We start from the raw sequence: 24,122 nt of genomic DNA, 5'->3' as shown, positions 1-24,122 counted from the left end.
CTTCCGCAGTAGCTGCATTAACTGAAGTTTCATCTGCTGATGAATCTGAATTGACCAAATTGATCTCGACTATTGATGCTAATTACTTGCAGAAATACGAAGAGAATAAGAAACACTGGGGTGGTGGTATAATGGGCTCAAAGGCTAATGACAAAATCGCTAAAAAGGCAAAGATTGCTGCTTCAGCTGCTTCTGGTCACAATTAATCTTTTATCACTTTTGAGCAAAGCGAGATAATGGAGCATCGACTAGTGGATCATTGACTAGCGACAGATTATAGTAGAGTAGATTATGCTCTAGGAAATAATTGACGGGTTTTGTATAGTAGTATAAAAAATTAATGTAAACATTGAAATCCACTATCAAGCGGAGTAGTCAATGTGCTCACGACACTATCGAGTAAAGTGAGATAGCGGAGCAACACTGGAGCTTGTCACAACACTATCGAGCAGAGCGAGATAGCGGAGCTTGTCACAACACTGGAGCTTATGCTTATCTTCTTCTTATGCCTATACCTTCCTATCTTTCTTACCTTTCCTACCTCTCTTACCTCTCTTACCTCTCCCACCTTTCCGTCTACAATTATCCTAATTATGCTTCTACACTTATCCCCTCTCTGCTCACGCTCCACCATCTCAAAGAAAGCAAAAGAGGAGTAAAGGCAATTCCATACAGGGCATCGTTTTATAAGTACAGCACTATCGAGCAAACCGAGATAGTGGAGCATTGACTAGTGGAGCATTGACTAGTGGAGCATTGACTAGTGGAGCATTGACTAGTGGAGCATTGACTAGTGGAGCATTGACTAGTGGAGCATTGACTAGTGGAGCATTGACTAGTAGAACATCGACAAGTAGAGCAATGACTAGCGACAGATTATAGTAGAGTAGATTATTGTAGATTATAGTAAGTTATTTATTTCTACAAGATCCGTAAAAATGTATTGTGTAGTTCAAAACAATTGTCTAGTGGTGATAGATGTTCTCAATTGTGTTCTTCAAAACAATTGTCTAGTGGTGAAAGATGTTGATTTTTTGCGCTTTTGTATTTTGCAATAGTAAGGTAAAATCCTGAGCGCAAGTTTATTTATCTGACACTATCGAGCGACACTAGGGAGCGACACTATCGAGCAGAGCGAGATGGTGTCGCTCAATAGTGGAGCACTACTGACTAGCTTGTTGAAACACTATCGAGCAGAGCGAGATAGTGGAGCAGTACTGACTAGCTTGTTGAAACACTATCGAGCAGAGCGAGATAGTGGAGCAGTACTGACTAGCTTGTTGAAACACTATCGAGCAGAGCGAGATAGTGGAGCAGTACTGACTAGCTTGTTGCAACACTATCGAGCAGAGCGAATTAGTATCGCTCGATAGTGAAGCAGTACTGACTAGCTTGTTGCAACACTATCGAGCAGAGCGAATTAGTATCGCTCGATAGTGAAGCAGTACTGACTAGCTTGTTGCAACACTATCGAGCAGAGCGAATTAGTATCGCTCGATAGTGGAGCAGTACTGACTAGCTTGTTACAACACTATCTCGCTCTGCTCGATAGTGTTGGTCGATAGTGTCGCTCGATAGTGGAGTCATAGAGACTAGCTTGTTACAACACTATCTCGCTCTGCTCGATAGTGTTGGTCGATAGTGTTGGTCGATAGTGTTGGTCGATAGTGTCGCTCAATAGTGTTGATCGATAGTTTCTAGAAATAAGCCAAATAGTCTCAACGGATTTGTTCTACAACTAATTTTAAAAACAATCAGATTATTGTCCCTTTAACATAAATTAATGCGTGACATTTTTCCTTTTGTTACCAAGTCAAACCAAATCGATTTATTGGTGACAATAGTGAGTCAACTGAGTTGACAATAGGGTGTTACCTGTAATTTATCACTGACGTACCATGGTAGAATAATTTTTTCATGACATGATGACATGTATCTATTCACGACGAGTACCTTTTCATGACGGGTCCATTTTCTTGTTGTGCTCATGTCATATTCCGAGAAATACGGAGTTAGTGAAACAGTTCCGAAAATTAAGGAATTCTGCGGAGAAACAAACAAACAAAAAAAAGAATGGTATTTATCCGCAACCAAATAAAGTTTTAAATGAAGAACACTAGCGAGCAAAGCGAAAGCAAAAAGCGAGCTAGTAGAGCAGTATGCAATCAAACCCATCTTGTAGACAAGAGTAGTCTGTCGATGAGAGTGGTCTCTCGAGTTACTTTCTCTCTTCTCTAGTAACTCAAGGGTATATTGGAAACATTTGATTCTCCTCTCACTAATGTCTAATTAACTATATATTAAAAAGAAAAACTATCATGTAAACCTTATTTAAAGCGATTAAAAGCTAAAAGCTATTAAAACCATTAAGGTATAGTTATAAGTATTACTATTAAGGTATTGCTATTAAGGTATAGCTATTAAGGTATAGCCATTAAGGTATAGTCATTAAAGCTCTAGCCATTATGTTGCTCGATAGTGTTGCTTGATAACAGGAAATCCTTGAGTACTCGGAAAAATATTGACTTACAGCGCCTCTTCTTAATCATTTCCGTGTTGTGGACTTTTTTTTGTCGCTTCAGCCGCAAAATCTGACTATACTAACATCAGTAACAATATCATACATTATTATAGCTAGCTTATTATAGCTAGCTTATTATAGCTAGTTTATTATCTTATTATAGTAACTAGCTCCTATTCGGAGCTAAGGTAAAATAGAATTTCAATTCTTTCTTATTAGAGGTGTTTCTTTATGGAACAAGGTGAAATATAATTCAATTCTCACTTATTGTATCGGAACTACTTCCCTTTATGGAAATACCACCGGTTCGACATGTAGCTGAATGAAATTAATCTACTTTGATGCGCACACTCTCATACGCACACTCTCATACGCACACTCTCATCAACTCTCGCGCGCACACTCATCAACCTTGCATTTCAATATATCCGTTATCCGTTAACCATTTTCCCTTCTTTTATTTGCTAGAGAGATGAGCTTTAGCTGAAAAAATTTATTCATTTATTTCTTTTCTTATTGCTTATTGCTTATTGCTTTATAGTTTATCAATTTCAAGTGGAAAATCAGTTTCTATATACTATATAAATAGAGGAAAATTCCCTGGAAACCCCAACCCCTCCCCCTACCCTACCCTCATATTTCTTTTTAAGGGTGGTTTCTCTTTCTCTTAAAGTAGATTGCTATAATGTCTATAGCCAGTACCGAGTCCAAAAGAGACTCTGATTCTAGGCTAGAAAAACAACAAACATTCTCTAGCTCGGATCAGCATTCGATTGGCGAGTATCAAGGTTTGCAGAATGATGACAAGGATATAAGAGACTTGGCTAGGCAATTCACCTCGGAATCCGATAAGGAAAACCGCACAGCTTATGGGCTACAACGGTATCTCACAAATATGTCTCAAGTGCCAGGCATAAATCCGGTAAATAATTGTTCAGATGTCGAAAGACTAGATCCTAACTCGGATAACTTTGAAGCTAAGTTCTGGGTTAAGAACTTGAGAAAGCTAATGGAATTGGATTCCGAGTATTACAAACCAGCCAAATTGGGAGTAGCATATCGTGACCTTCGAGCTTATGGAGTAGCCAGCGATGTCGATTACCAACCAACTGTAACCAATGCACTTTGGAAATTGGCTACCGAAGGTTTCAGAATGATTAGAAAGGAGAAAGAATCGGAATTGTTCAATATACTAAAACATATGGACGCTATAATTAGACCGGGTGAAGTCACAGTGGTTTTAGGACGTCCAGGTAGTGGTTGCTCAACATTACTAAAGACAATTGCCGTAAACACATATGGTTTCCATGTTGGCAAAGAATCAAAAATCACATATGATGGATTATCTGCAAAGGACATTGCAAAACACTATAGAGGCGATGTTATCTATTCCGCAGAAACCGATGTCCATTTCCCGCATTTGACCGTGGGGAACACCTTGGATTTCGCCGCTAGGCTTCGAACGCCTCACAATCGAGGACCAGACGTGGATAGAGAAGCTTATGCTAAACATCTAGCAAGTGTATATATGGCCACATATGGATTGTCCCATACAAGGAACACAAATGTGGGGAACGATTTCATTAGAGGTGTTTCTGGTGGTGAACGAAAAAGAGTCTCGATTGCAGAAGCATCGCTAAATGGCGCAAATATACAATGTTGGGATAACGCAACAAGAGGTTTGGATGCTGCGACTGCTTTAGAGTTTATTAGAGCTTTGAAGACGTCTGCTACCGTCTTGGACATCACGCCTTTGATTGCCATTTATCAATGTTCGCAAGATGCTTACGATTTATTCGATAAAGTAATTGTCTTGTATGAAGGATACCAAATTTATTTCGGTAGAGCAGATAAGGCAAAGGAATACTTTATAAATATGGGTTACGAGTGCCCTGAAAGACAAACCACTGCAGACTTTTTAACTTCCATCACCAATCCCGAAGAAAGGATAGTTCGTTCAGGTTTCGAAAATAGAGTTCCAAGAGCTGCCGAGGAGTTTGATGCATATTGGAAAAGATCACCCGAATATACTGCATTAATACAAGAAATTGACCAACATTTTATCGAATGTGAGAGCATGAATACGAAAGAAACTTATCATGATTCTCATGTTGCTAAACAATCTAAACACGTTAGAGCCACGTCACCTTATACTGTTTCTTTCTTTATGCAAGTGAAGTATATTATGCATAGAAACTGGCTCAGAACAAAGGGAGATCCTTCAATATCGCTATTTTCTATCATTGGTCAATTCGTTATGGGTCTTATTTTGTCGTCGGTTTTCTACAATCTCGACCAAACTACTCAGTCCTTTTACTATAGAGGCGCTGCAATGTTTTTTGCTGTTTTATATAATGCATTTTCTTCACTTTTGGAAATCATGGCACTTTTTGAAGCCAGACCCATTGTTGAAAAACATAAAAAGTATGCGCTATATCGACCTTCGGCTGATGCTTTGGCTGGTATAATAACGGAGTTGCCAGTCAAGTTTCTAATGTCAATGTCGTTTAATTTGGTTTTTTATTTCATGGTCAACTTTAGAAGAAATCCCGGGAGGTTTTTCTTTTACTTGTTGATGTGCGTGTGGTGTACATTGGTTATGTCACATTTATTTAGATCCATTGGTGCAGTTTCAACATCACTTGCAGGGGCCATGACACCAGCTATTGTTTTGTTATTGGCGATGGTTATTTACACAGGGTTCGTTATTCCCACGCCATTGATGTTGGGTTGGTCCAGATGGATCAATTATATAAATCCAGTGGGATACGTGTTTGAGTCTCTTATGGTTAACGAGTTCCACAATCGTGAGTTTGAATGTGCAAATTTTATTCCGGCTGGACCAGGTTTTGAGAATATTTCAAACAGCAACAGAGTATGTACCACAGTAGGATCCAAACCAGGTAATAGTATGGTTAATGGGACAGATTATGTTGCTCAATTATACGAGTACTACAATGGACACAAATGGAGAAACTTGGGTATAACAATTGGCTTTGCATTTTTCTTTTTGTTTGTATACATATTCTTAACAGAGTTTAACAAGGGTGCTATGCAAAAGGGAGAAATTGTTTTGTTTTTGAGAGGTTCCCTAAAGAAGATAAGAAAGGCAAAGAGAGAGAAAAAAGGAAAAGGAAAAGCAGATTCGGAGTCTGGAGGTATTTCTAATGAAAAAGTGGGCTATGAGGCCGAAATCGAAGCAAAAAGATTTGAAGAAGAAGGTGGTGGTGACACCAAAGAATCTGCTTTGAAAAATGGAATTGAATTACCAGAAAATAAAGAGATTTTCTTGTGGAGAAACTTGACATATCAGGTTAAGATCAAAAAGGAAGATAGGGTTATATTGGATCATGTTGATGGATGGGTTAAACCTGGTCAAATCACTGCTTTGATGGGAGCATCTGGTGCTGGTAAGACTACTTTATTGAATTGTTTATCCGAGAGAGTTACCACTGGTGTTATTACAGATGGTACGAGAATGGTTAATGGACATTCATTAGACTCTTCTTTTCAGAGATCCATTGGGTACGTTCAGCAGCAAGATTTGCATTTGGCAGCATCAACTGTTAGAGAAGCATTACAATTTTCGGCTTATTTACGTCAATCGGACAAAATTCCAAAGAAGGAAAAGGATGAATATGTTGATTATGTTATCGATTTGTTAGAAATGACTGACTATGCAGATGCAATGGTGGGAGTTGCTGGAGAGGGGTTGAATGTTGAGCAACGTAAAAGATTAACAATTGGTGTTGAACTAGTTGCCAAGCCAAAGTTGTTATTGTTTCTTGATGAACCAACTTCGGGTTTGGATTCTCAAACGGCATGGTCAATTTGTAAATTGATGAGAAAGTTGGCTGATCATGGACAAGCAATTTTGTGTACAATCCATCAACCTTCTGCCATTTTGATGAAAGAATTTGACAGATTATTGTTTTTGCAAAAAGGAGGCCAAACTGTATATTTTGGTGATTTGGGTGAAGGATGCCAGACATTAATCGATTACTTTGAGAAGAAAGGTGCAGATCCTTGTCCCAAGGATGCTAATCCTGCAGAGTGGATGTTACATGTAGTTGGTGCTGCTCCTGGGTCACACGCAAAAGCAGATTACTCGGAAGTTTGGAGAAACTCTAAAGAGTACGAAGCTGTCCAGCAGGATTTAAACAAGATGGAAACCGAACTATCCAAATTACCTAGAGACCAAGACCCAGAAACCAAGTTAAGGTATGCTGCCCCCATATGGAAACAATATTTGGTTGTTAGTCAGAGAGCAATTGTTCAAAATTGGAGATCGCCAGGGTATATATATGCGAAATTGTTTTTGGTTCTTGCAGCATCGATTTTCAATGGATTTTCATTCTTCAAAGCAGGCACGTCAATGCAAGGAATGCAAAATCAAATGTTTTCCATATTTATGTTTTTCGTTCCATTTAGTACTTTGGTTCAACAAATGTTACCGTACTATATTAGACATAGAGATGTGTATGAGACAAGAGAAGCGCCTTCAAGGACATTCAGTTGGTTTGCTTTTATCACTGGTCAAATCACGTCTGAAATTCCCTATCAGGCAGTGATTGGTACCTTGTCTTTTTTTTGTTGGTACTACCCTGTTGGACTTTATAGAAATGCTGAACCTACAGATGCTGTTAACTCAAGAGGTGTTTTAATGTGGTTGTTTTTAACGGCGTTTTTTGTTTACACTTCGACTATGGGACAGTTGTGCATTTCATTTATGGAACAGGAAATAAATGCTGCTAATCTTGCCGTTATGTTGTTTACACTTTGTCTTAACTTTTGTGGTGTTCTTGCTACTAAAGACGCTTTACCCGGTTTCTGGATCTTTATGTACTATTGCAATCCATTTACGTATATGGTACAGGGTATTATGGCTACAGGATTGGCGAATACCCAGGTTGTATGCAGAGCCTCAGAGTTTGTTACGGTTGTTCCACCTAGTGGAGATACATGTAGCAGTTATATGGATCCATATATTCAAACGTTTGGAGGGTATGTCGAGGTTATTAATGGCGAATGTAGATTTTGCCAGATGAGGTACACAAATGCGTTTTTACATTCGATTAACGCAGAGTTTAATCAAAGGTGGAGAAACTGGGGGATTGTTATATCTTTTATTGCTATAAATATGGTTTTAACAACAGGGCTTTACTGGCTAGCTCGTGTACCAAAAGGAAATAGAGAAAGAAAACATAAAAAGTAATAATCAAAGAACTTTTAGGGAGTATTTTTTTTTTTTAGGGGCGGTGGAGGAAATGAGTTTTTAGTTTTGTACTTGATTTAAATTCTGAGAGTATAGATTATAAATATACTTATAGTAGAACTTATTAACCTATTATTTATTATTCGTAGGTACTATGGGACACTATCGAGCACACAGACCAGCTTGTTGGTTTACAGACTAGGTTGTTGGTTTACAGACTAGGTTGTTGGTTTACAGACTAGGTTGTTGGTTTACAGACTAGGTTGTTGGTTTACAGACTAGGTTGTTGGTTTACAGACTAGGTTGTTGGTTTACAGACTAGCTTGTTGGTTTACTAGCTTCTTGGTTTACAGACCAGCTTGTTAGTTTACAGACTGATTTTCTTTATCTGATATATAGGCATTTATTTATTTTTATTTTTATTTTTAATTTTTCAGATTTTTTGCGATGAGCATCTCATTGCAAAAAAAGAAGAAAATAGAGTTGATATTCAAGGTTAACAATCCTTTTGTTATACTTGAAATGTCAGACGTCGAGGATTTCGATATTGCCAACTCACTTGCTGTAAGGTCTGATGATGAATTCAGTGAGTCTAGCTATAGCGACAGCGGCGAGGAGGAGCTTTTAGATGAAATAGTTTCTCTGGATGATGAAGATGAAGCACCAAATTCAAAGAAAAGAACGAAAACAAACAATAAAGAAGCATTCCCCAAATTAGAGATATCAGATGACGAAAATGGTAGTAATGATGAAGACGATAATGATGAAACATTGAGTACATACTTTGTCAAAAACAACCCCACGGCAAAAAAGGCCAAAGCAGGTTCATTTGCCTCGTTTGGTTTATCTAAATTCTTACTTGGTAATATTGCCAAAAAGGGGTATAAGCAGCCGACACCTGTGCAAAGAAAATCGATTCCTTTGGTTATGGATAATAGAGATGTTGTTGGAATGGCAAGAACGGGGTCGGGTAAGACTGCAGCCTTTGTGTTGCCTTTGATTGAGAAATTAAAACTGCGAAGTCCAGGTGGTGTGAGAGCTGTTATATTATCACCATCAAGAGAACTTGCGTTGCAGACATATAAGCAAGTGAAGGAATTTAGTCGTGGTACGAATTTGCAGTCTATAGTGATAATTGGTGGTGACTCGTTGGAAGAGGATTTTGGCAAAATGATGACAAAACCAGATATCATAGTGTGCACGCCTGGTAGGTTTTTGCATTTGCAAGTGGAAATGCTGTACGATTTAACCACTGTGAAATATATAGTGTTTGACGAAGCAGATAGACTTTTCGAGATGGGGTTTGCTGAGCAGTTGAATGAACTATTACTTGCCTTGCCCCCAAATAGACAGTCTTTGTTGTTTTCAGCAACATTACCAAGATCCTTAGTTGATTTTGCAAAAGCAGGATTGAGCAATCCCGTGTTGGTTAGACTCGATGCTGATTCTAAGATTTCAGAGAATTTACAAATGGCCTTTTTCACAACCAAGAAAAACGAAAGGGAAGCAAATCTTTTTTACATATTGCAAGAGATTATAAAAATGCCCTTGGGCACTCCAGAGGAAGTGAACAGATTGATTGCTATGGATAAACGAGCGGTCGAGGAAGATGACGACGAAAACGAAAAGGAGAAGGAGAAGGAGAATGATCACAAGGGAAAGAAGAGGAAATACAAGTTCACAAAAGAGCGAATGCCTTCAGCAAGCCAATTACCATCGGAAAAATCAACTATTATTTTTGTTCCAACCAAGCATCATGTGGAGTATGTGACTAAGCTCTTGCGAGCGGCTGGATATTTAGTCTCGTACATTTATGGTACCTTAGACCAACATGCAAGGAAAAACCAACTTTACCAATTCAAAACTGGTCTCACAAAAATTCTTGTTGTTACTGATGTTGCAGCAAGAGGTATTGATATACCGGTATTGGCAAATGTTATCAACTTTACATTACCTGGTTCGTCCAAGATTTTCATACACAGAGTTGGTCGTACAGCAAGAGCAGGTAATAAAGGTTGGGCTTATTCAATAGTCAATGAAAAGGAGTTACCGTATCTTTTGGACTTGGAACTCTTTTTGGGTAAAAAGTTGCTATTGACAAAAATGCACGAAGCGAAATGCGAGATGTTAAAGAAGAAGCAAGGTAGTTCATACATTGCACCACGCGTCAACTATACCGAAAGGCTTGTGGTTGGTGCAATACCAAGAATGAACATTGAAATTTTTCAAGAACTTTATGAGAATTTGCTTAGAAATGATTACGAGATCAAAGTGTTGAAAGATGTGGCAGCCAAGGGTGAGAAATTGTATTACAGAACACGACAACCTGCATCTCGAGAATCATTGAAAAGGAGCAAGGAGATAATGGATACAACCTCATGGGACGAACAGCATTTGTTGTTTGGAGAAGAGAATGCGGAAAAGCTAAAGGATGAGTTTTTGGCCAAGTTGCAGAATAGAAATGTCAAAGAAACTGTATTTGAAATCAAAAAGAAGGGAGCTAACGAGAACAGTAGCCTTGCTGAGTTCATGCACAAGCGAAGACGTCAACTCGAATTGATTCAACGTAAAGCTCAAGAGCGAAGGGACTTGCTACAAAAGGAAAAATTAGCTACAATCTCTCACAGTATAGAAGAAGAAGAGGAGATGTTGAACACCAAGGACAAAAACAGAACTGTCGATGAGAATGAACTAAAAGAAACTTTCCAGGATAGTGAAGAATTGGTTAAACCAAAGAAAAGCTACCGTGATCCTCAATTTTTTATGAGCCATTATGCGCCAGCATCAGTAATCCAGGATCAACAATTATCAATTGCTTCATCTTTTGCAAACGACGCTCAAGCAGCAGCATTTGACTTGGAAAATGATGACAAGTTGCGTAACAATAAGCAAGTAATGAAATGGGATAAAAAGAAGGGCAAGTATGTCAATTCATATTCCACTGATAAGAAATATATAATCAGTGAGAGTGGTACGAGAATACCTGCTTCATTCAGATCAGGCAAATTCGATGAATGGAAGAAACAAAGAAATCTAAAGACAACAACAGCATCAACAAGCACCATTAATGATACCAATTACGGTGACAAACGGTTTAAACATAATAAAAAACAAACTCCCAAACTACCAGATAAGTACAGAGACGATTTCCATAAACAGAAAAAGAAGGTTGAAAAAGCTCTTGATTCAGGTATGAGAGTTAAAGGTTACAACAAACCAGGACAACAACAAGAGTTGAAGTCCACGGAGCAAATAAGAAAAGCAAGAGCTGTAAAAGAGCAAAGAAGAGCCAAAAATGCTCGCCCTAGTAAAAAAAGATAAGGTCAATACAACAGTAGTATACATATATATATATATATATATATATATATATGTGCGTGTGTATACATATAAATCAAATACGGATGGATTGCAAACTAGTATCTCCGGCTGCTTCTATTATATGGATGATAACCGCGTCCTCTCCTGTAGCCGCCTCTTCCTCCACGAGGTCCACTTGGAGGTAATCTCTTAGGTCCAGTGGGAATATTTGGTTTTTCCGGCACAGAACCATTATCGCCTCTAGGTGGAGAATTCTCTTGCTTTACACCTTCGCTATTTGTGTTATCATTTGCATCATTTTCTTCGGCTTGTTGCTGCGGATTCAAAGGTTGAACAGGTTGTTGTGCTGTGCCACCAGCACCGCCAGCACCAGATTGTTGTTGTTGCTGTTGCGCTTGTTGGTACATCATCCATTGAAAGTATCTCATATATTCCTGATTCATTGCCGGGTTCATTTGCATTTGAGGATACATTTGACCATATTGTGCTCCGTAGGGATTATATAGCTGACCAGACTGCTGTTGAGCTTGTTGTTGAGCTTGTTGTTGAGCCTGCTGCTGCTGCTGCTGCTGCTGCATTGCAACCTGTTGATTATGTTGGCCTCTTGGTGCCGCCCGTTTCACCTCCATTGACTTTCCTTTAAGTTTCAAGTATTTATTCACGCACACTCTGTCCACAGCGTCAGGCGAGTCAAAAGTGATAAAACCAAATCCCCTCGATCTTCCGGTATCCTTATCAATCATCAATTGGCAATCAATAATACTACCAAATTTAGAAAAAAACTCATTGAACTCTTTCTCGGTGACCATTGGGTCAATTCCTCCAATAAATATTTTACCAACTCTATCTTGATCCTCTCTTGCAATAGCTCGCTTGGGATCAATCAATTTTCCATCCAATATATGTTCCTCTTTGATAACAGCATCAACAGCACTGGGATCCTTAAACGTTAAAAACCCAAACCCTCTAGATCTACCTGTGGCATTGTCCTTCATAATGGTATAGTCAACAACTTCACCATACTTGGAAAAATGTGCCACCAAGCCTTCCTCAGTTGTGTCCCAATTGAGTCCACCAACAAACATTTTACCGCTATCACGACCTACATCTGACGTGTTGTGTTGAGAAAACGAACCCTGGTTGACCGATTCTGGTACCAGTGAATGAGGAGGTGGCGGAGGAGGACCACCACCTGGTGCTTGGCCAGGCACCGAGGTCATACCAGCGAATTGAGCGAGCTGATTAGGATCAAAGGAGAATTGTGGCGGTATTGTTTGAGGAACGCTGTTTGCGGCATCTGTACCTGTAGAAGAAGTTGACGTTGAAAGAGGAGGAGGAGGCGGTGGTGGTGCCGTTGACTCTTGTTGTTGAGGGGGTGGTACTGCCAGACTCTGGTCCTGGGTAGCTGTTGTTGGTGGCGGCAATGGAATTGTTTGAATATCAGATGCAGTCGCATCATCAGGTGCCTGAGTCACTGAACGCTGTTGAGCTTCACCAGCAGATTCCTTTTCCGTGGATGCATCTTGCTTTTTCTCGGTATTATCTGTAATCTCTTCTTCATCTCCGTACAAGTCTTCGAAGAGAGCTTCATCTTCATCCAAGTTTGACATATTTTTATTTGAATTTTTTTTTTTTTTTCAAAATTCAACCTTTATGGGCAAAGCCTTGTTAACTATGAAATAATTTTACAAAAACTAAACAAATCTTTTCAGTTACAAATTGAAAATGACAGGAAGTTAAAGGTATAGCTTCAAGTTAAAGGTATATGTTCTAAAGTTGAAGGTATATGGCTTCAAGTTAAAGGGATATGGTTTTAAGTTAAAGGGATATGGTTTCAAGGTTTTCTTTTAAATTTGGTAGATGACTTTTGATGAAGTTTTTTCTAGTTTATTGAATATAAACAAACTATGTATGTGTTATACAAATTATACAACAACAACAACAAAAAAAAACCACGAGGAAACTTCCGTTGTAAAATAGATTCAACCAATCTATCCAAAAGAAAAAGGGATTTCTGGCTAGTGTTGACAAGTCTTTGACCGTTAATGTAAAGACAGTACGTTCTATTAGTCTCTTGAGAGTCAATCAAATCTCAAGTTTCAATGTCGAAGAAGAAAAAAAAAAAAAAAGAGGAAATTTTTCGCTTTTCCACGACACACTTGGTAGCACCGGAAAAATTAATAAATGCTGTTTTACCAATGACTATTTGAGATGAGCTTGAGATGAGCTTGAGATGAGCTTGAGATAGAGTAGAATAAATATCAATTGCGAAAGAGAAGCATGTGTTTGTAGAATATCTGATTTGACACACTGGTCATTTGGAGAGTCTTGTATTTTTTTCCTTTTCCTACTGCTCCTTTTCTATCTATTTTACTGCTCCTTTTCTATTTTACTGCTCCTTTTCCATCTATTTTCTCTTTAATAAAGTGAAAAATTATTTTGCATCCTTTTCCAGATGCAAAATAATTCTTCACCAAGGGTAAGGCAAAGGCAAGGCAGTCTGTGTCAAGGACAAGAGAATTAAACCTCTTAATGAAATCGTATTTGGTGCAGTTTGCTCAGGCTCATCCAAAGTTTAGAAAAGCCGAGCTAGAGGCACTTGCCGAGCTCTATAATATCCCAGTAGACTTATCTAAGCATAATGAATCTATACCGTTTCTTGAAATCAAATTGAAAGATGACGACCAAGCCAGAGCTCTTGTCTCACGGGCCATCTTGTCCAAAGGCATATACGAGCTATGGGGTAGTGGAACTACTTATGAGAACTTGTTCAAAGACATAAGGGAACAAAGCCAATCGAAATTTGCTCAGTACAAAAACTCGAGTTTCAAATTTGAATTTGAAAGTTTCAAAGGACGTCAGAGCCACGAGGCCCAAATGGAGATAATGGAATCCTTGTCGTTTCTAGGACTAAAAGGCAGGATAAATCTTAAAACGCCAGATGAGACTTTCACGATTTTTGAGGAGTATCAAGTTTATGGCATGGAAAAAGCCCATACTCCGAAACAATTATGGTTTGGAAGGTTGGTACAATTAAGTGAACGGATAAGAAACAATATTGTTGAAAAATACGATCTAAAGAAACGTAGCTATATAGGAACCACATCTTTTGATGCTGAGTTATCCTTGGTTAGCTGCAATTTGGCACATGTTCAAGAGCAAAGAATTGTATACGATCCATTTGCAGGAACGGGGTCGTTTTTGGTTGCAGCAGCTGGGTTCGGAGCTTTGAATATAGGGTCAGATATCGATACGAGAATGCTAAGTGGTAAGGATAACGTTAACATTGCAACCAACTTTAAAGATTATGGTACATCGACACAATTTATCGATGTCATGACAATGGATTTCACTCATAATGCCTTGAGATCAAATTTCGTTATTGACACAATAATTTGCGACCCACCATATGGAGTCAGAGAAGGTTTGCGGGTGTTGGGAGCCAAAAACAAAGAAAAAGCCGCAGGAAGAGAAACCAATGTTGTTAATGGTGAAATTGCTCATTTGAGGCGAGATTTCATACACCCGAAAAAGCCTTATGAGCTATCAAGTCTACTTGACGACTTATTGCAATTTGCAAGCGTTCGGCTACCAATAGGTGGGAGATTGGCATTTTGGATGCCCACAGCAAATGACGATTTTGAAATTACGCTAATACCGCAACACAAATGCCTTGAGTTGAAATTCAATCTCGAACAACAATTCAACAAATGGTCAAGAAGATTACTTGTTTATGTGAAAAGGGATCAGCTGTATATAGGTGAAACCCGCAATGGGTTAAAAGAGTTGAATATCAAAAGCTTTAGGGAAAGGTATTTCCATGGTTTTAGTGAAAGTAGCCGATAAACAAATAAAAATAAATTTCAAAAAAGAGTTGGCAGGTGAAAATAGGAGGTAAAAGGAATAAGAGTGATAAAATCCGATACTTCCTACTTAGCAAACAAAGTGTATAGAACCCCCCCTAGACAAGTAACTTTACCCTATTAACACTTATGCAATTAGGTGCGTTCAAGGATTTTATGCATATAGAGGTTCTCGCTTTGAACCTATTAGAGAAAAAATTATTCAAGGTATAAATCGTATGCGTTAATGAGTCTTCATTGATTCCTAAAGTTGAGAGCCCAGCAAGGTGGTGGGCTCCGAACCAGGTTCAAGTGATATGCTTTTACAAAGCTGCGTGTATCGAAACGCTATAATCCGACTGTTGTCTTTCTATTTTATTTGGGTCTATATATAAAGAGGATTTTTACCTGCCATGAATTTTCTAGTTAATTAATTAATATCAGATAAGATTTAAGTACAAGATGACTCCTCCAACTATGATACAAACCGCTCCGGTTGTTAATTACAGCTTTGCTCCCACTGAGCCTACCCAAATTAGTTTGAAAACTAGCGCTTCAAATGGTGAGATCAAATTTGCTGATTGGGATAAATTTCAGTTTGCTCCTATTAGAGAGTCAACCGTGTCCCGTGCTATGACCAAGAGATACTTTGCTGATTTGGACAAGTTTTGTGAATCCGATGTTGTGATAGTTGGCGCTGGTTCCGCTGGTTTATCGGCAGCATACGTCTTAGCCAAGAATAGACCCGATTTGAAAATTGCCATTATTGAAGCTTCAGTTTCTCCAGGTGGCGGCTGTTGGTTAGGTGGTCAATTGTTTTCCGCTATGGTTTTAAGAAAGCCTGCTGAACAGTTTTTGGAAAATTTGGGAATTGAGTATGAGGATGAAGGCGACTATGTAGTTGTCAAGCATGCTGCTTTGTTTATGTCAACTTTGCTTTCAAAAGTATTGGCATTCCCAAACATCAAGTTGTTCAATGCTACTGCAGTTGAAGATTTGATCACCAGACGTGATGAGACTACAGGGGAATTGAGAATCGCCGGTGTTGTCACCAACTGGACATTGGTTGCCTTAAACCATGATACTCAATCATGTATGGACCCAAACACAATCAATTGCAACGTTGTGTTGTCAACAACTGGACACGATGGTCCATTTGGAGCCTTCTCAGCAAAGAGATTAGAGGCATTGGGTAAGCCTCGTAGTGATATTACTTCTGGCTTCAAATCTGAGACCGCCGCATCAAACGCAGGTAGCAAACCACTGACCGCTGGTTTCGAATTAGGCGGAATGAGAGGTCTTGACATGAATAAAGCCGAGGATGCTATTGTTAAAGGTACAAGAGAGGTTGTTCCTGGTTTAGTCATTGCTGGTATGGAATTAGCAGAAGTTGATGGATCTAACAGAATGGGTCCTACTTTTGGTGCTATGGCTCTCTCGGGAGTCAAAGCTGCAGAAGCTGTTTTGAACACTATTGATGTCAGAAGAAAGCAAAATGAAAACTGTTACGGAGGATTATCCTTGAACTAAAGCGGTAGAGGGAAAGAAGAAGAAGAAGAAGAAGAAGAATATATATATATATATAGCAAAAGAAGGCGACGGAAACAAAACATGTATATATTACAGTGGTAGTCAATCCATTCTCTATCTTAAAACATATGCCTGTATCTTTCTAGCAGTATCAACTCTTGATCATAAAACCTGCCCAAATAAAAATTGTACATACAAAAGTTTGATGTCTTCGCAAAGTATGAAGTGAAAAAAAAAACAATCCTCTATAAGGAATTGAAAAATTACCAACAAGTAAAGTCAAGATTGCCAAAAGTGGCAGAGATACAAATGGCAGAGATACTAAAGTATGTAGTTTGTATTAGGTTATTATTACTGAACATTTGAACAGCTCTAACATATTTTGAAAGACCGAAAAAGACCAATCCTCGTGGGATTCCTGAAGCGCCGTTTATAGAAAAAGTTGATAATGTAATAAAAGACCCCGACAATGAATTCCAGTCTGTCATGTCTCAGTTCCAGCAAAGACTTCAGCAATATAAATATATGGAATTGTCAAAACAACAACAGCTAGCAGACTTGAATATAAAGATACCTGATATTGAGAAGAATTTGACTGTTATTGATCAGTTAAAGGAGTCAAAACGGGAAGCGCAAGAATACGAAGAAGAAGAAGATATCGAGGAAGAAGGAAAATCTAAGGAATTGACATTCAACTACGAACTCAATGACACGTTGTATAACCAAGCTACGGTCAATTTGGAGAAATTGGATTCCGTTTATTTGTGGTTGGGGGCTGAGGTGATGTTGGAGTACCCACTAGATGAGGCTATTGAACTTTTGAATGAGAGGTTAACCAAAAGCTATGAGCAAAAGACAATTATTGAAGAAGATTTGGAATTTTTAAAAGAAAACATAACTACAATGGAAGTGAACACTGCTAGATTATTCAATTGGGATGTTGAAAGAAGAAAGAAACTTACTTCAAAATAATATGCCTTTGATTCGTTTTTTTTTTTGCTTTCTTTTTTTTTCTTATTAGGTTCTAAAAGTATCAAGAAATTGACTTCCTAAGGGTCTAACCGGTGTTTCTGCCCGGATCTGACTTTCCTGCCGCCTGGTTTCATCCAACAAGTCGTCGTTGTCTTCAGGCTCCTCGCTATTCATCCTGATTGCCGAAGGGTCTGTTGATTCAGAGATTGTCAAAGGCTGGTAACGAGGATTAAATATCCTTTGGTGAATCAATTGTAGACTTTGTAGAAGTTTTCTTCTTGGGTTGATGAATAATTGAAATATGAATTTGGGCACGAACCATGATGTTCCACCAGGAAGAAGATCATATGCATATAGTTTGCCTATTAATAAACCAACAACGGCTGGTATTAAAGACTTGAACCCATTATTCAACAATAGTAGAATAAACAAGGTATGTACTGGAAATTGATTGCTTAGTGTTAATTCTCGACTGGAGTTTTTGTTACTTCGAGCTTTAAAGCTTTCTCCTCCTTCGTCTTCTTCACCACCACCACCACCACCACCAACTTCTTCTCTTCTTTCTTCCAAGCCCTTTGGTTTTTGAAGTAAAATTTTGAAATAATACGAGGTTGGTATATTAACTGCGTATAACACGTATAAGGACGATATGATACCCACGGGTCCAGGAGCAACCTCGTTTAATAGCGATGTCTCGTAATCAACGTGCTTGCGATCGAAACGTAGTATAAATACCTTAATGAAGAAAAACAGATACCTTGTGACCAACTGGCCAATGCTCATAAGTAGAAAACACCCAATAGCGTTGTAGATGGCAAATAACGTAACAACCGAGAGGTACTTTCTCGATCCGTAAAACCTCTCCAATACTTTAAACTGAAACCAAATTAAGGTGCTTAACAAGAAATCCGACTCACTAACAACAGATAATTGGTAAGTTAGGATCCTCCATATTTGATAATACTGAATAATGTAAGGATTAATAATTAAATGAACTACATATTTTATCGACAATATCGACAACACAAGTGGCAAGACTGCTGACACAATACAGATAGACTTCGTAACTGGCGTGTTTGCAAAGCCCCTTATGGGCGTAAATTGGGCCATAGAAGAAGCACAGTTGAAGGTTTAAGAACAAAGTTTGGTTAACCTTTGAAAGCTTTTACGATTTTAAAGATAAAGCCGAAATTTTTTGGGAAATGATATGGTCACGTGCTCTTCAATTTGATAGAAGAAGAATGCAAAGAGACCCCCCCCCCCTCACCTTCAATATGAAACATTGAACATTTGTATTATCAGAACCTATATTGAGTTAAGAAAGAATATGTGCAAGGGAAGAAGATATAGGGAGGGAATTATCCAAAAAGTAAGCTTTTTCTACGATGGGTTGAGTATTGCTCAAAGTCACATAATGAAGTTTCGATACTCCAAAAATCGTCCCAATTTTGTTTATCTTCGGAACTTCTTGTAAAGTTTGCTTTATATCTTGGTCGATCCGAAACGCCAATAAAGTATTGCAGTGAATCGGTAATGGGAAAACCACACTCTTTTGTATAAAAGATGGAGTATACGTCTCTGATTCGAAATCGGGGTGAGTTGGACGCAGTCCTACCCCATATAGTAGCTGCGTTTACTTTAGATCTATCGTTGCCGTTTTCAATAAGACCAGTCAAATACTCCCTTATTATAGAATCGTCACTTACCGACCAGCATTTCTCTAAGGAAAACAGTTCAAGCTCAAGATAATACGGTTTGCTATAGTTGGTGAGCCATTGAATAAAATCAGTTACGAGTTTTAACACGTGCAAGTGACTCTCTTCTAAGGACTCTCCATATTGGAACGCAAAGCTCGTGTAGCCGCATTTTCGTATAATGAGGCCCAACGTTTCTCTCAAATGTGAAGATATATGAGGTCCCGTTATAACACGGTCAACAACAGCTATGTGTTTGCGTTTCTTTTTTGGTGTAGTAGTAATAGTAGTGGTAGTAGTAGCTTCTCCTTCTCCTTCTCCTCCTTCAACAGACATGCTTTCATAGGTTTGTGGATGAAATTTCAAGGCTTCCAAAATAGGGACATCAATGGTGAGTACAGTCAAGTTTTGAAATAGCAGCATGAGTTCATCACCAGAGTATCCTGGATGCAACACAAATCGATCTTGATTGAGTGAGTGAAAGCTTTTCCTCCTTGGCAGTCTTATTGTCAATTTCCTCAACTTTGACGTTTTGGCAATTGCACTCAACAATGATATTGTATCTGAGTAGCCGATGGTAAAAGGACTATCCAAAATGAGGACCAATTCATTGAGTTTATTGCTTGTAGATTCCAAAAATGATGATATAATTTTTGCAATACCGGGTTCCACAGGAATTTCGCAATATTCAAGAAACAAATCCAACCGGTTCAAGGTGGGTAACGTTGTCAATAACATGGGGGTGGACATCAATGTCCTCGCGTGAACTGCCAAGTACTGTAGTTTCAGCAAGTTTGCGTGCTCCAAAATTGGTGTCTCTGTGCATTCGTCTAAAATCTTTAATGCTTCCAAGTTTGTAAACAACTTCAAGTCACCATTCTTCAAACTTGTGTTATCACACTCCAAATACCGTACAAAGTTACACATGCATAAATAGCTTTTGTAACGGCTCGGATAATCTATGAGGTCAGCTTGAGAATCATTGCCACAATTCTCTAGATTTCGCTTGATCAACTCCGAAATAAACACTTTTCGACATGTCTTCTTATCACTGAATTTTTCAAGCGATCGTGGATAACACATTATCGAATCAATTTGATTGCTCCTAACCAAACTGACATTTTGGAATAGAATATCACCAAGGGCCCTTCGTAAAAGCGTACAGGTCGAAGAGAGCGATACCAAACTCTTATAACACTTGCCAAATCTAACACTGTTGGGTATAAACAGGTATTTGGCAAATTCACTCTCCCGATTCAGCGCATCTTGACCAACTTGACCGTTTAAAAACCAGAATACCACTTTATTTATTATCTCTAGCGGCAAATCTTCGAACCGAATGCGATTCGAAACATCACCTTGGGAAACCAAGCGCATTAGCCACACCCCAGGCAAAAAAAAAATTCAACAACAACAATAACAACAACAACAACAACAAATTTGATCTCGATCGTTCAACAATGAACTTTTTTTGGTCATTCTCATTTCACATCACATCACGATAAGAATGCTGCATACATATATGCACACACACACATACAAATGAAATCAAAACTTCTTTTTTCTTTTCACACCCAATAACAGCCATGGTATAAAATGCAACATCGAGCCCTACCAAACAGATACTAGACTACAACAAGTAAAAGTGAATTACTTGAAAATCGGAGATGCCTCACAAAAATGAAAAAAAGAAATTACTAATATACACAAATATTAAAAGTTATACAAAAAGTTCTAAAAGCTTTAAACCTTGAAACCTCTTGATCTTCTTCTACCTCTAGCTCTTTCGAATTTTCTACCCTTGGATAAAATTCTTGGAGCTTTACCCTTGTGAGGACCGAAACCAAAGTGTCTAACGGCCTCTCTAGCATTTCTTGGTCCTCTAACAATCAAAGTGTTTTGACCTTTTGGAGCTCTCAAAGCCAATTGATCCAAAGTGATTGCTTCACCACCGTTTTTCAAAATTCTAGCTTTGGCACCTGCAGTGAATCTTAAAGCAGCAACAGTTGCTTTTGGGAATTCCAATAATCTGTTATCATCGGTAACAGTTCCAACAACAACAATGGTTTTCTCAGAGGAGCCCTTTTGTTTCAAAGCACGAGAAATTCTCGAGACTGAAACTGGAGGTCTGTTGATCTTGGACAAGAATAATGATTTCAAGATAACCTTGTTGAATGAAGCATCAGTACGACCTAAAAGAGAAAGTTAGTATTCCACACTCGTATCTGCTCAGAAGACGCACATAAACACAATGGAGTGTAAAGTACTCGCAGACAAATGAAAAACAGCTGCAACACTATCAACACTATCGAGCAGCACCATCGAGCAGCACCATCGAGCAGCACCATCGAGCAACACTATCGAGCGAAGCGAGATAGTGAAGCAACGCTAGCTTTCAACAACAGCTCTCGACACTATCTCACTTTGCTCAATAGTGAAGCAACGCTAGCTTTCAACAACAGCTCTCGACACTATCTCACTTTGCTCAATAGTGAAGCAACGCTAGCTTTCAACAACAGCTCTCGACACTATCTCACTTTGCTCAATAGTGAAGCAACGCTAGCTTTCAACAACAGCTCTCGACACTATCTCACTTTGCTCAATAGTGAAGCAACGCTAGCTTTCAACAACAGCTCTCGACACTATCTCACTTTGCTCAATAGTGAAGCGACGCCAGCTTTCAACAACAGCTCTCAACACTGGCTCTCGACACTATCTCGCTTTGCTCGATAGTGGAGCATTGACTAGCGACAACGCTGGTGTATTGATAACAAGTTGTAAAAGGAATAGGTGGTGCCACACTATCGAGCAAAGCAAGATAGTGTCACACTTTTGTACCACTTCATTCAATGACAGATCCTTGTTCCTTCTCCTCCAGAGCGTCCCTTTGTCTGTCAGTGATGCTTGACAATCGAGCATACACGGATCATGCCAGTGCTTCACTATCGAGCACATACGAGCTAGGCCGGTGCTGCTTGACAATCGAGCACACACGAGCCAGGTGAGTGCTGCTTGACAATCGAGCACACACGAGCCAGGTGAGTGCTGCTTGACAATCGAGCACACACGAGCCAGGTGAGTGCTATTTCACTATCTCGCTTCGCTCGATAATGGTGAGTGCTATTTCACTATCTCGCTTCGCTCGATAGTGGTGAGTGCTATTTCACTATCTCGCTTCGCTCGATAGTGGTGAGTGCTATTTCACTATCTCGCTTCGCTCGATAGTGGTGAGTGCTATTTCACTATCTCGCTTCGCTCGATAGTGGTGAGTGCTATTTCACTATCTCGCTTCGCTCGATAGTGGTGAGTGCTATTTCACTATCTCGCTTCGCTCGATAGTGAAATAGTGTTGATAGTATCGGTTGTGTGGACTATATGCATTTTTCGTCTTTGCAATGACATCTTCTGATTGGAAAAAAAGGATACTAAAGTTCTAAAGGTTTACATACGAGCCAAGAAGGAGTATAATTTCACTAATAATTTCAAGTAGACATTGTCTGACTTTGGTGCATCCCTGCGACCTGATCTGATATGCTGCTTTGTAGTATGATCTTTACCCATCTTTGCTAATCTGGTTTCAATTAGTACTATAAATGAGAAAAGTCTCTTTCTAATTAACCTTGTATACTAAATATATAACAAGTGAAAAAAAAAAAAAATTGTCCTCTTTGAGGAACTCAGTGAAAAATTTACTCCATTGGCGATGTAAGCGAGAAACACACACTTTTTTCAATCTCATTAGGGTTTAGCCCTTGAATAGTGAAAAATTTCAATTTCTTTACCGATGCCATACGCTAACGCTAGAGGGGAAAAAAAAGGTATGGGTGAATTAATAGTGAAATTTGTAGTATACCTGTTTCTTTACCAATAACAGAAAGCAGAAAACACACACGAACATGCCAGGTGTATCAGTAAGGTATGTGCTTTGATAGATATGCTCTCTCTTTGATAGAGGTGCTCTCTCTTTGATAGAGGTGCTCTCTCTTTGATAGAGGTGCTCTCTCTTTGATAGAGGTGCTCTCTCTTTGATAGAGGTGCTCTCTCTTTGATAGAGGTGCTCTCTCTTTGATAGAGATGCTCTCTCTTTGCTTTGAGGTGCTCTCTCTTTGCTTCAATAAAGGTGCTTTCTTTTTGCTTTCGTTGGAAAAGGTTAGAATCTGTCGTGGTGGATAGGAAAACAAAGAGGTGCTCAAATCATATCTCGATTGGGAGTTCAGATGTGCCAAATTTGGTGTCCAGATGTGCCTAATAGGGTCCAGATGTGTCAAATATGGTGTCCAGATGTGCCTAATAGGGTCCAGATGTGCTCTAATAGGGTTCAGATATGCCTAGGGTTCAGATGTGCTCTAATGTCCAAATAGAATGGCTATGTTTGAATGTTTGTTTGTTTTTTCCTTGACCCACGGGATGGATTTCCAATCGTACTTGAAAGCTTCAATACCGTAGCATGAAATAATACTAACAGTTTTTTTTTGTTTTTTTTTAAAGAGACGTTCCAGCTCAAGATTTCATAAACGCTTATGCCAAGTTCTTGCAAAGACAAGGTAAATTAGAAGTCCCAGGTTACGTGGACATTGTCAAGACCTCAGCCGGTAACGAATTACCTCCACAAGAAGCTGAAACTTGGTTCTACAAAAGAGCTGCTTCTATTGCCAGACACATTTACTTGAGAAAACAAGTTGGTGTTGGTGCTTTGAACAAATTGTACGGTGGTGCTAAGAACAGAGGCTTCAGACCTCACAAGCATGTTGATGCTTCTGGTTCAATTAACAGAAAATGTGTTCAAAGCTTACAAAAAATTGGTGTTTTGGAAATCTCACCAAAGGGTGGTAGAAGAATTTCTGAAAACGGTCAAAGAGATTTGGACCGTATCGCTGCTCAAACCTTAGAAGACGACGAATAAATGAAATGAATTGAAATAAATAAATAAATAAATAAAGTACTACTAAAACGCAGCAAATGGTTGGGTGCACTCGTTAGCTTGTATACTAGTTGTTTTTTTGTTTTTGTTCTTAAGTTTTCGAAAA

The 24,122-nt window shown here is 38.8% G+C and overlaps 11 protein-coding genes across 11 annotated transcripts; 7 read left to right on the top strand and 4 right to left on the bottom strand. All coding sequences in view use genetic code 12, as the record gives it.

Annotated features, from left to right (window-relative positions):
- Positions 1-882, top strand: KGF56_002946 (RPL8B; the record flags this gene model as incomplete). The annotated part of the gene is made up of 2 exons (XM_049324228.1): positions 1-195; positions 707-882. Coding segments are annotated over 2 exons (371 nt in total), but the record flags the coding sequence as incomplete, so codon positions are not given.
- Positions 883-3,206: 2,324 nt separating this feature from the next.
- Positions 3,207-7,736, top strand: CDR1 (ATP-binding cassette multidrug transporter; the record flags this gene model as incomplete). Its single annotated transcript, XM_049324227.1, has 1 exon — positions 3,207-7,736. One exon carries the CDS (start codon positions 3,207-3,209, stop codon positions 7,734-7,736), a length of 4,530 nt encoding a protein of 1,509 aa, XP_049180051.1.
- A 522-nt stretch (positions 7,737-8,258) lies between these two features.
- KGF56_002944 (putative ATP-dependent RNA helicase) lies at positions 8,259-11,057 on the top strand (the record flags this gene model as incomplete). The annotated part of the gene is made up of 1 exon (XM_049324226.1): positions 8,259-11,057. The coding sequence occupies one exon, from the start codon at positions 8,259-8,261 to the stop codon at positions 11,055-11,057; it is 2,799 nt and encodes a 932-aa protein (XP_049180050.1).
- Positions 11,058-11,152: 95 nt separating this feature from the next.
- KGF56_002943 (uncharacterized protein) lies at positions 11,153-12,667 on the bottom strand (the record flags this gene model as incomplete). Its single annotated transcript, XM_049324224.1, has 1 exon — positions 11,153-12,667. The coding sequence occupies one exon, from the start codon at positions 12,665-12,667 to the stop codon at positions 11,153-11,155; it is 1,515 nt and encodes a 504-aa protein (XP_049180049.1).
- A 922-nt stretch (positions 12,668-13,589) lies between these two features.
- On the top strand, positions 13,590-14,903 carry KGF56_002942 (tRNA (guanine-N2-)-methyltransferase; the record flags this gene model as incomplete). The annotated part of the gene is made up of 1 exon (XM_049324223.1): positions 13,590-14,903. One exon carries the CDS (start codon positions 13,590-13,592, stop codon positions 14,901-14,903), a length of 1,314 nt encoding a protein of 437 aa, XP_049180048.1.
- Positions 14,904-15,361: 458 nt separating this feature from the next.
- Positions 15,362-16,429, top strand: THI4 (thiamine thiazole synthase; the record flags this gene model as incomplete). Its single annotated transcript, XM_049324222.1, has 1 exon — positions 15,362-16,429. One exon carries the CDS (start codon positions 15,362-15,364, stop codon positions 16,427-16,429), a length of 1,068 nt encoding a protein of 355 aa, XP_049180047.1.
- Positions 16,430-16,738: 309 nt separating this feature from the next.
- Positions 16,739-17,401, top strand: KGF56_002940 (tubulin-binding prefolding complex subunit; the record flags this gene model as incomplete). Its single annotated transcript, XM_049324221.1, has 2 exons — positions 16,739-16,755; positions 16,819-17,401. The coding sequence occupies 2 exons, from the start codon at positions 16,739-16,741 to the stop codon at positions 17,399-17,401; spliced, it is 600 nt and encodes a 199-aa protein (XP_049180046.1).
- A 45-nt stretch (positions 17,402-17,446) lies between these two features.
- On the bottom strand, positions 17,447-18,184 carry KGF56_002939 (uncharacterized protein; the record flags this gene model as incomplete). The annotated part of the gene is made up of 1 exon (XM_049324220.1): positions 17,447-18,184. One exon carries the CDS (start codon positions 18,182-18,184, stop codon positions 17,447-17,449), a length of 738 nt encoding a protein of 245 aa, XP_049180045.1.
- A 575-nt stretch (positions 18,185-18,759) lies between these two features.
- On the bottom strand, positions 18,760-20,472 carry KGF56_002938 (uncharacterized protein; the record flags this gene model as incomplete). The annotated part of the gene is made up of 1 exon (XM_049324219.1): positions 18,760-20,472. The coding sequence occupies one exon, from the start codon at positions 20,470-20,472 to the stop codon at positions 18,760-18,762; it is 1,713 nt and encodes a 570-aa protein (XP_049180044.1).
- Positions 20,473-20,838: 366 nt separating this feature from the next.
- On the bottom strand, positions 20,839-22,656 carry RPL18 (60S ribosomal protein eL18; the record flags this gene model as incomplete). Its single annotated transcript, XM_049324218.1, has 2 exons — positions 20,839-21,287; positions 22,545-22,656. 2 exons carry the CDS (start codon positions 22,654-22,656, stop codon positions 20,839-20,841), a joined length of 561 nt encoding a protein of 186 aa, XP_049180043.1.
- A 335-nt stretch (positions 22,657-22,991) lies between these two features.
- On the top strand, positions 22,992-23,998 carry RPS19A (40S ribosomal protein eS19; the record flags this gene model as incomplete). The annotated part of the gene is made up of 2 exons (XM_049324217.1): positions 22,992-23,011; positions 23,584-23,998. The coding sequence occupies 2 exons, from the start codon at positions 22,992-22,994 to the stop codon at positions 23,996-23,998; spliced, it is 435 nt and encodes a 144-aa protein (XP_049180042.1).
- Positions 23,999-24,122: the final 124 nt, after the last annotated feature.

This window comes from Candida oxycetoniae, assembly GCF_023343755.2.
Source record: "Candida oxycetoniae strain CBS 10844 chromosome Unknown scaffold25, whole genome shotgun sequence".
Classification (NCBI taxonomy): Eukaryota; Fungi; Ascomycota; class Pichiomycetes; order Serinales; family Debaryomycetaceae; genus Lodderomyces; species Lodderomyces oxycetoniae.
This window is presented reverse-complemented; position numbering and strand designations above follow the sequence as displayed.